The sequence below is a fragment of the Capsicum annuum genome, chromosome 2, assembly GCF_002878395.1.
Source record: "Capsicum annuum cultivar UCD-10X-F1 chromosome 2, UCD10Xv1.1, whole genome shotgun sequence".
Taxonomy (NCBI): domain Eukaryota; kingdom Viridiplantae; phylum Streptophyta; class Magnoliopsida; order Solanales; family Solanaceae; genus Capsicum; species Capsicum annuum.
Window position 1 is genome coordinate 154,050,316 of NC_061112.1, and position 10,896 is coordinate 154,061,211.

Consider the following 10,896-nt stretch of genomic DNA (forward strand, 5'->3'; position numbering starts at 1 on the left):
ATTGCTCATGCAGTTTCTTGTCCTTTGATTTCTATTATTATATGTTGTTCCTTGTACCTCAATAGTCATGCTCTTTTGTCATAATTTTGTTACTATTTGATATTGTTATTACCTTCTTTTATTATTATTTGTTATTTCTTATACTTCGTTACTTCTTATTTGAGACTATTTTGAATAGTTTTTCTTTAAGACATGGTTCTTCAGAAACAGTTCTCCACTCTAAGGTTGAAGTAAGGTCTGCATTCATCTTATCCTTCCTAGACTCCAATTTGTAGGACGACACTGGTATGTTGTTGTATATGTAAAAGTATGAGTGGAAGATTGTTGGATATATAATATCAACCACGTTATATATATATCTGTTTTCAATTTGTTTGTTTGATCTTAAATTTGCCCACAAAGTTTAAAAAATAAATAAGACTTTTAATCTCATGCTTTTGATCTAAAAAGTATGTGAAATGTACTAAATTACAAGGGAAACTAAGAAAAACAAATTGGGTTATAAAATCAACTTATTTTAACAAGCGCTTCTTGAAAAAATATTTTTGACGAGAGGCAATTTGTGTTTGATCAACAAATTTAAAAAATATTTTTAAGCAACAATTATAATGTTGACTAAATTTAAAAAACATTTATATTTTGTTTCATGAATTTGATCAAATATCTCAATTTATTTAAAACAAGCACTTTGAGAGAAAATAAACTTGGTCGAGAGGCTATAAGTTAATTTAGAGATAGTGGCTAAATGGTAAATAGCGGTGGTGGTGAGTGGCCCATGCAATGGTTAGATAAATAGTCCGGCCCAAAAAGGTGAAACGCTGGAAAATACGAAAAAGGAAGTAAATACTCCTCCAATATTAGGGTTTGCTATATAAATGATGAGATACAGAGAAGCAGCAGAGCTTACATGCGCAATGGCGTGTACTGTGGATTTTCGATGCCTGGATGAAGGATTCGGTGGGAAAACCTACAAACGAAAGAGAGCTGAGAAAGAGCTAAATGTACCAACAGAAGAAGAAGGTGACGGAATGGCCATGGAAGTAGAAGTATCTAAGAGACAGGCGGTTCCATCTTCGGCGGATCCAAACAAGCCCGTGCTTGGAAGGCCCACCTACGACGGGGTGATCGCAGGGAGAGTATCTGGGAGAAATTGGAAACAGCCGAGGAAACACAGGTCATCGGCATCGAAGGTGAGCGTTAAGGGCAAGTCGTTGGAGCAGAGGATGAAAGAAAAGGAGATGAAGAAGGCTTACAGGGAGAGGATGAATGAGCTAAAGGAAGAGATAAGACAGAACAAGGTGAACAAGAGGAAACACAAGGAGGAAAGAGACAAGAAGAAGCAGGAAAACATTCTCAAGTCAGGGACCAAGGTTCAGAAGATCACCAATCCAAAGACGCTCAAAAAGATTGCTAAATCTAAGCAGAGGAAGCTCCTCAAGGTTGTTTCTGACCAAACCAAAACAATTAACTAGTCCTCGTCTCTCTTATACCATTCAAAATGTACTCTTTTTTTTTTTTTTTTTTTTTTTGCAATGCAATGAGATTATGATACTCATTCATATCTAGTTTCTGTAGCATGCCCTGCACCACCATTTAATTTGTCTGTTATGCTTGCTGCAATACCATTCTCTGTTATGATCGGAAAGCTGTTTCCTACCCCCCATTTTCCATCGCACACTGTTTGGATGGATGTTACAGTTATAGTCAATACAACAATTTTCGTTTTCATGTATAAAAGTAGAGGATACCAGTAGGACTACCATAGAAAGAGGCGTCAAAGATAAAATATAACAACTCCCTTCGTCCCATTTTTATAGTTAATGCTCATGTGGAATGGATGTGATGCCCACTTATATAGTTGCTAAATAGCAAAACGAAGAAAAAAGGACAGCATGTCCCATAAATTGGGACCGAGGAAGTATTAAATGAGAAAATAATTAACACCTGATAACATTAAGAAAACCACCGTTACAACATTGCATTAAAACCAACAGCACAATACCATACAACAGGTTACAATCATCCTATATTCATACTTCTCTTACTAGTTTTATATCGGGAATGGTAAGTTTAAAATCACAATTCACAGGAACAGAACTTCCCTAGCTGAAAAAAGTTCTATAACGAAACCAAGTAAATATGGAAACATGAGATCTCTTTACTTGCAAAAATCAATTGAGTAATTTAAGAAAAGGCAAGGACAGCTCAAGAAAATGGTCCCTTCTTTCCTCATTCCTTCAGATCATTAAGTATAGGTAAATTTCAATCAAATTTGCAGTGCACTTCCAACAGATGATGGTTAACACACTCCCAGTTAAGATCTGAGTTCCCTGTGGTGACTGTCACTAGTTTACACTCCAGGAGGAAGCTGTTTGAGGTGTTGAGCACAAATCACTTGGTTCCCTCGTATTTGTGCATGCAAGAACATTAATTAGGTTCGACTCGAAGCGATCCATCAGATCAATCCATTGTTTCATGCCTAAGATTTCGGGGGATGTTTCACGCAGACTAGATCATCCAGCTTATTGCCATCCATCTTGTACAAAGACACGCCTTCCATCTGAATATAGTGCTTCCGAGCTTCCTCCCTCAAGCTCTCAAAAGGCATGACTTCCCATCGATTGTAATTGGAATACTTCCTGGTATCCGTCATATCTGTGGAACCAGATACCGGCCCAGTGCCATAGGGACCTGATTTGCCCCATACTTTACAGTTAACAAATTGTCCCAATCCTCCCTCTTGCCCGGCTTGCTTCTTTTTCAGAAGCAATGCAGCTCTGTGAGCGTTGTTTATCATTTCTCGACTAGGCACATCCGACCAGTCTTGCTTTCTCTTTGCTCGCATAGGAGAATGGATTCGTATGACCTAAAATATAAATTCTCAGTGAGAACATCAAACAAAAAATGAACAAATTTAAAAATGAACTTTTAGTGCAGTAATCCAATGTCCTTACTCCAAGGCATTCTAAGAGTTGGTAATATGCCCTCCCTTGTAGTGGGTTGTGTCCTTTCCTTGGTGTAGAAAAGTATCGAGTCCTATAACCACATAGAGATAATGTTTAATGGTTGTCAGATGTATGAAATAGCATAAAAAAGTTAAGAAAAGGTAAATTCAAATTCTTTATTTTCTTTTCTTTTTCTATTCTAGAAAACGGAATTTAAGTGTTAGTGTTGAATATTGTAGAAACAACAACATACTAGTATATTCCCATGAGGTGGAGAAAACTTGAAACCAGAGTTTTTCAAATGTGCATTTATTTTGTTATCTAGTAAAGTCGAAGTTACAATGAAAAGATGAGGCGAGATGGAACATACCATTCTGTGTAACCAGGATCGACAGTGAAACCATAAATGTCAACAATGTCGCACATGGATAGTGCTAGTTCTATTGATTTCATCCCAGTTCCTTTGGCCCCTCTGCGTAATACGATACCTTGGAACAGATAGACTGGATTCCGGATTTTCTGCGATGAATAATGGAGATTTGTCATTTTCTCTTCAAATGAATATGCTGTCATAAAACATCACATTCCACACCGCCTTACGAAAATTCACAATCCACCATAACATGAAATAATAGTAGAGCTTCTTTTATAGTCAAGCATGCAGTCTTAGCAATTAGAGCAAGTTATTGTTATGGCCCAAAGAGAGCAAACCAAAGCACTGCCACAAAACATTTGAAGATAAATAAACAAATTCCTCGTGCAGCCAACACTCTGAATCAATTAGCAACATAGCAAATAATTGCATCAGCAAAAGATGTTCTTAAACATCCAGCATCTACCCATTATAAATGCAAACCTACACTGTTTTCTGAAGAAAACTACTTAGTCATCCATCCTGCAACCATCTTCGACAATTTCCATCCCACCGATGCAAAGTTAGGTGATTACCATAAAACTCAACAGAAGCAAACAAAAATTTCATACTATTTTAATTAGTACACAGTACACACCGAGGGATAGTGCAAGTGTCCCATACTTCATGGAAAAGAAAGATCCAGCCTTTATGCATTGTTCCATTTATATCAGTTCCCAAGGAAGGGTGATGATGTGCATTCAATCTTTTGAAATAGCAGATATGCATTCATTTTTTATTATCACTCCATTTTTAAAGTAGATATGCATCCCTAGTTTGTAATTCTTCAAACAACTAAAAGTTCTACTAGATCATTCACTGGTAGCACTTGATTGAATATGCAAATTGGGAACAACTAAAACTAACAATGACAACCTCAAGAAGAAAAATATGATGGAGAAACAAATAAGCAAAAGCATTCATCTGAACATAGAGGTAAGAAGATACTAGCATTCATCTGAATAATACATTACCTTTATCATTGCATTGAAGTCTCTATGGATGACACTTTTAATTATAAGCACCTCATTGTCTGCAAGTAAAAAAGGAACAGCAACAAAAATCTTCATGAGTATTGCTTCCTATGTAACAAATCATAACCAAGTCAGTGCTAACAATCATACAAAGAACAGTAAACAGTTAACTGCTAATTTTCAGATGCTCTTCATTAGGATAAGAAATGTAGCTGATAGACCAATATGAAATGCTATTATCAAAACTACCCGTACAGTACAGCTAAAAAGGATAAGAATTACCCTGACCCCATATCTAATGACAAATAAGTAAATAACTGAAAGGGAAGCATTTGACCAGAAATAGCAAAGACTAATTAACCAAAAATTAATAGCCCATCAAGCTATTCAAAGTCATTTTCAATCCCTTCAGCTATTTTTATATTCAGCTAACATTTTGTTATAGACCTTTAGTCTGTCAAAGAGCTATCTGCTAAGAAAGGCTAACAGACTTGACATACATGGTCCTACGACCTATGCTAAATAGAGAGGGGTACTGAGGTAAATTTTCTTAAGCTTGGTTTAAATAGAGAGGGGTACTGAGGCAAATTTTCTTAAGATTGGTTAGAATCACCATCTTCCTCCTGTTTTGCTCACATCTCTACATCTCTCTCTCTCTCTCTCTCTCTCTCTTTTTCCTGATTAAGCTAACAGTAAGTTTCATTTTGTTCACAACAAGAAGACAGTGTACTCTTTATACCTGGGTGAAAATTGAAAAAGGAGAACCTCATCAGCTATATAAGGAGCTATCATCTATATGTAACAGTTAACTATCTTGTTCCTTCCTTTGACACCAATGCAAACTAGACCGCAGCACTCGTTTGGAGGAAGTAAATACTCGTGTCAAAAGCTAATTTGGGACTCTGAAAAGTTACGAACTAAAAACAAAATACTTACTAAGTTGAAGCCACACAAAGAGAAACGTGCAAGGATTGAGAACTATTGTGGTTCCTCTCCCCCCTCCCATAAGCAACTTTTGGTTTTGCTGAACCATTCAGGTTAAGAGAGTTGGCGTAGCCGACACTCTTTTCCTATGTTACAAGTATCAACCAAGTATAGATTAAAATCTCTGAGGTATCCGACAGAAGTAGTAAAAACAGGAAAAAAAAGAAAAGAAGAAGCAATAAGAAAGCACCAGCAACTTAGTTAAAATAGTTACAAGAACTCAAGTCTCTCTGTCACTCTAGAATTCAAGATTTTTTTATTTATCCATTTGTTGGGAAAGAGAACAAACAATATGTATTTTGGCTAGACATCGTTTGTGCCCCCCTAAATTGAGGGTCTATTTGTCTTTTTAACGGAAGGACAAAACCAAAGATAATATTTTTAACAATATTTAAAGGACTAGTTTGAGACTCGAAACGTTAAGGCTCTCAAAACCTGAATCCCTAATTAAAAGTAATCATGCTCAAAACCAAGTAATTTTGAATAAAGCAGTGCTGATTGATCACATATAAATGGACAACCATTAGATCATTATAGAAGAGTTGATTATTCTTCATCACGAGAAACTATTTCTAGCTTCTAACTTTCAATAAGACAACTCATGTATGCAACCCTGCAGTACACAGTATACGACCGAAGTATTGCTGCTAATCTGAAGGCTTTTTATAGTGCATCAAAGTGCACTCATCACAATAAGTGTAACTGACATCCTAATATGGCACTCATCACAATAAGTGTAACTGACATCCTAATATGGCATACTCATATCGTCATATCAACAAGCATGAACTGCCTTAAAATACATGTTAAATAAAAAAAGAAAAAGAATTCTAGAGTTTTGCTAAGTCATAGTTAGACCAAAATGCTCAAAAACAGACATCAATATATACCATCATAATAAAAAACAAACAATTGCCACTGAATGGAATTGTGTATTTGATAATTGAAAGATCAAATACAGACACCAAGGAGGTGATTGGAGTATACAAAAGTTGGCAGTCCTCAACACCCAAAAAAAAGGAAAGGAAGGAAAAGAAAAAAGCAAAAGAAGGGAAATTTTTCTGTCCAGAATGTCCTATTTGTGCTGAGAGATAATGAAGTCTAACAAAAAATAAGTAAGTAAAAACAACTAATACGCCTCAGTCACAAACAGCGCTAATGAAGTCTAAATTGTGTGTAAATCGTACCTCTTGAAATTTGCACCAAATAGCAGCAAACATAGGCAGTCAGTATTTTCATATCCTATAAATCATTTTGCCTCAAAACACCTAGGCACACAGGGTTCCTTTCTTTCTATAAAACCCAAAAGCACCTACAACCATTGCTGAATGGTAAAGTTTATTAGGTAACAATAAGATCATTAAAGATGTTCTCCTTGGTTGATGTTCATAACATGTCCCCGTAAAGCTAAGTGCATTACATCAAAAATTGTAGACATCATTCTTCTTGAAGTCTATATAGGAAAACAAAACAATGGGAGAAAGCATGATATAAATATGAATAAAAATAAACACGGAAGACAAGATGTATATGATCAAATGTTCAGGAAATAAATAGGTTTTCCAATAATTTACCAGAACCGTTGAGAATTTTAATCATGTTTCTGGCAGCACCTCGCACAACTAAGCGAAAATCTCTCTTCAGGCCGACATGCTTGGCGTATTTCTGCATAACATGTTTATTAGCAGTTATTGTCACAACAAATTCTGGTTGACTGACACCATAGATGTGAAATCTAAAAGGATTTTTTAGCTGGGTTAATACAACTTTTAACATATTATGCATATTAATAATGACTATATAGATGCTGATAGACTTCATCATTCTCAGATCTTAATTACAAGGCCAGGCCTAGTTATTCTCTGGACAAATAGAGTTGATCAAATAATAAAAATACCACTCATGCTTTATCAGTATTGCACGGAGAGAAATACCTGTGGCAACATGGATAATGACATAAGAAATATAAGAATATGCGAGATGCAACAGAATGAGGACTTGAGTGCAGACCAACATACATATATCTACATGTTTTTCTTTATTAGGTTCTATGTTTCACTTTATATGCAGCAACACTGGGACACAGGTCTAGGAAGTTAATTTGACTTAATACAGTATCTTAGTGACAGTGGAAAAAACATGCTCCCATTAAAGTACTGATTGAAAAGTTAGTTTAATCGAGAAAGCATGATATCAAAGTTTAACAGTTTAATGAAATGAAATTCTTGAAATTGTATCTTTAACCTTTTCCAAACAAACTTTCATGAATGTTGTGAAAGTAGTATACAAATTGGTGTGCAAACATTTTGGGACGTCCCTAAATAGGACTTTTATAATATAATTAAATCACAGAACTCATCTTTCATTAGTAAGAGTGTTGTATTGGATAGAGAACTCTAGTTTTAGATAATACCTACTTCGCCTTAACATTGAATGAATTGGACCTAATAGAGTGTAATGAGGATAAGCGGGAATACACTGGGTATGTTGTTGTTGTTGTAGAATGTGATGAGGATTCATATAATAAATCCCAACTAGTCTGGGATTGAAGCAGAATTGGTTGATTGAATAGGAGTATTGTATTGACAGTTGCTTTGATAGCTTATAATAGGGAGGTAATACCCAGACGTTTTTTTAACCTTATATACACATTACTGTCAAGTCATCCATGGGGCATATCAACATATTTAGTTCTTAACTCTCTTGCTTTCTCAAGAAAAATATACTCTCAAAGAGGTGTAAAGAACACAAGTGCTATCACTCTATGCAGGCCCAACTCATTTAACAGTGCGTATTTTTCTTGAGACAAATTATTTAACATTGTATAGATTGGACCTGAAAGCCAATTCCTTAGAGAAGAGGCATGAAGAGCAAAAATGTCTGCTGGCCAACTTTTGAAAAAATAACACTATATAAATTAAGAAATTCACAGAAGGATATTATAAATTGGTCAGACAGCTGAAGAAGAAAAAATTAAGTCAAACACGTGTCTACGATGCTTCTCCTCATGCCCAACGACCCTCATGTTCAACATAGATTCTGATATGAGATGGTGTCCCTGCGAAAGCTTCGCGGCATAAATCATGATTATTTTCAACAGAGAAAGGACTAATTTACCTCATTAACAGGGGCCTCATTGTCTCGTATAATGGCATCATGATTGTCAATTTCCTCTCCAAACTGCGTCTTCAAGAGGTCTCCAGAATTTCCAACGACTGCACATCTTCTGAATTGTCGAGGGTGAAAAGGAGGCTTAGCTGGTAAAATTAGATTGAGATGTTCTTCGCAGAGAGTTTGATTGTAACATTTGTCTGCTCCTCTGCAAACAGGCACAGTAGAAACTAAAAAGGAAATAATGACATAAAATATGAAGATCCAATCACACTAAATCTTTGATTAATTGATTAAGAAGGTGAATGGCGATGATAATGGAAGCTGACTCCAATAACTTACAGCTGTGCAATCCTTTTAGCTGCATAGTCAAACCATCCATCAGGGCGAGAATCCAAATATTCTCTTGTCAAAACTGTAGTCATGTTACGATACTGCATTTCAGATAATCCCAATTTATTTAATGTAGTACTAGTGGAAGCGTGAAAAGAGGTTTAAAAGTATGAATTCACAAGTATTAGGAACCTGCTCCCACAGAAGTATAGCTTCGCAGACGTCATACTTGTACTCCAATGGTTCAAAGATCTTAAACTGCTCATTATACTGCAAGTGAAATCCAGAGACATAGAGGTGGATGGGGAAATGCATTTCAGTGTTGTTGAAGATAAAGAATAGGTAGGAGATGGAGATGTGTGTGTGTGTGTGTGTGTGTGAGAGAGAGAGAGAGAGACAAACCCAAGTACTGTTAGTTCCTTGGGGAAACTTGAGAATGAGATTGCAATGATCAATTATATGAGCGGTCAATCCGAGGCCTCGGTTAGCCTGAAAAGCAGGAGAGAGACAGTAAACGAGTAAGTGACATAGCTGAGATAATATCAAGTTGAAATGGGAGCATGGATGGACAGACAGATAGATAGAGATGCAATAAAAATCGAAGAAAGTAAGGTAATAATTACGACGCATTGCTCAAGGTTAGACTGGAAGTGGGACAAGATCCGAATTTCCTCTGTGCTGAGATTTACGGGACCTGCAATCAAAAAATTAGCTTACTAATAAGAAGAAAAAAGGAAGAGGGAATACGACATACAACAGAGAGAGAGAGAGAGAGAGAGAGAGATACCAGTAGTAGGGTGGAAGAAAGAGGACTGGATGGCGACAAGGATAATTGACAAGACAACAGCAACACTCACTAGACGAACAACGCCACCTGCTTTCCTCCCTCGCGTCATTTCCTCTCCTCAAATCTAATCAATTTTCAATGGATCGATGCACTCCCAACTCCAATACCCTTTTTACTATTTACTCACACAAATCTTTTAACTCCAATACCCTTTTACTACTACCTTCTATCATTTCCTTCTTTTTTTCTTTTTAATCTTTAATATCAATCAATCTCTAAAACTTACTTCTTCTTCACTCATATAAGCTCAAAACCCATGTATAATTAATGGAAATAATCAAATCAATTTTAAGGTGGCGTCTCAAAACACAAGAAATTAATGTTTTAAAAATAAAATATACTTGATTTAAAAGTTATTTCAAAGTGAAATACACTCTAAAATACTTCAAACATCAGTAGGGACGCATTAACCAATATGTGCTCTATGCTCATCTGCTCCAAAATATTTCATTTTGTTTTTAAAAATATAATTTCAGAGATATCCTTTGCATTTTGGTTTTGTGTCACAGATCTTAGAGGTAGTTTTCTAATATTACATTTGCCTTCCTTTTTTATTGTTTGTAACCATTGTTATATAATTTGTTTATAATAATTGAAGTTGGAACAATTATTAATACACCTGGTTTAATTAATTAATTTGCCGATTCGATGAATATGAGATTCCTTTAAAAGAGAAGAAAAATAACAAGTATTTTCCAAGTTCAATAGCACCACTCCCATTGTAAAGTCAATATGTTGTTGATTCAAGAATAAGGCATCTCTTCCTTGTATTACTTGTGAAAACAAAGTTCCTTCAAAAAATTAGTTCAACTGTCATAGTAGATGGGGTAAATTGGTCCAACTTTAATTATTTCACATTATTATAAATGAACTATAACAATTCTGGGTATGTTAGAAAACCACAAGACGGGTAGTGCTACGAAACCAAAATTATCAGAGAGTTCAGTAAGCATTTGGACTATATGTGGCTGAAGTTGGAGAAAGAAACATCACAAGTTGAAAATTAAAGAGAGTATTTGGAAGTTAATGCTTGATTATACATTCACTCGTCAGGTTTAGTTTTATCATAATAATTGATATATAGAAGGATGGGAGGGAAAGGAGTACAATAACACCGTAATGTAATCCCATAAATTTGTGGGGAGCGCGTGCGGGGGCAGGGGCAGGGGGCTTGGTGGTTTCCGAGAAGGATAAAATGTACACAAACCTCACCTCTGGGATAGATATGTATATGGAAGCAATCACAATACAAATTGGAATGGAACGCGCTATGCAACAAACAACACAAAG

At 35.7% G+C, this 10,896-nt stretch overlaps 2 protein-coding genes across 3 annotated transcripts; one reads left to right on the forward strand and one right to left on the reverse strand.

The window, feature by feature from the left end:
* Positions 1-826: 826 nt before the first annotated feature.
* Positions 827-1,737, forward strand: LOC107860808 (rRNA-processing protein CGR1). The gene has a single exon (XM_016706297.2). The coding sequence runs from the start codon at positions 876-878 to the stop codon at positions 1,470-1,472; it is 597 nt and encodes a 198-aa protein (XP_016561783.2). The 5' UTR covers positions 827-875; the 3' UTR covers positions 1,473-1,737.
* Positions 1,738-1,926: 189 nt separating this feature from the next.
* On the reverse strand, positions 1,927-10,186 carry LOC107860807 (sialyltransferase-like protein 1). 2 transcript variants are annotated; one of them, XM_016706295.2, is made up of 11 exons: positions 9,547-10,186; positions 9,383-9,453; positions 9,162-9,248; positions 8,952-9,029; positions 8,769-8,860; positions 8,433-8,634; positions 6,890-6,980; positions 4,332-4,390; positions 3,316-3,464; positions 2,955-3,036; positions 1,927-2,866 (listed from the first exon to the last, which is right to left on the reverse strand). In XM_016706295.2, the coding sequence occupies exons 1-11, from the start codon at positions 9,653-9,655 to the stop codon at positions 2,480-2,482; spliced, it is 1,407 nt and encodes a 468-aa protein (XP_016561781.2). In that variant the 5' UTR covers positions 9,656-10,186; the 3' UTR covers positions 1,927-2,479. The 2 variants fall into 2 exon arrangements, with proteins under 2 accessions (XP_016561781.2, XP_016561782.2); XM_016706296.2 differs by having other exon boundaries at positions 9,386-9,453; positions 9,547-10,148.
* Between the last annotated feature and the right edge of the window lie 710 nt (positions 10,187-10,896).

What these genes read in the sequence shown, in the direction of transcription:
- LOC107860807 (XM_016706295.2), bottom strand. Translation starts at nt 9,655, where the DNA reads ATGACGCGAGGGAGGAAAGCAGGTGGCGTTGTTCGTCTAGTGAGTGTT. An exon ending in ACTTCAATGCAATGATAAAG is followed by an intron (nt 3,465 to 4,331) that starts GTAATGTATTAT and finishes TATTCATCGCAG; the next exon opens with AAAATCCGGAATCCAGTCTA. An exon ending in GATCCTGGTTACACAGAATG is followed by an intron (nt 3,037 to 3,315) that starts GTATGTTCCATC and finishes ATGTGGTTATAG; the next exon opens with GACTCGATACTTTTCTACAC.
- LOC107860808 (XM_016706297.2), top strand. Translation starts at nt 876, where the DNA reads ATGATGAGATACAGAGAAGCAGCAGAGCTTACATGCGCAATGGCGTGT.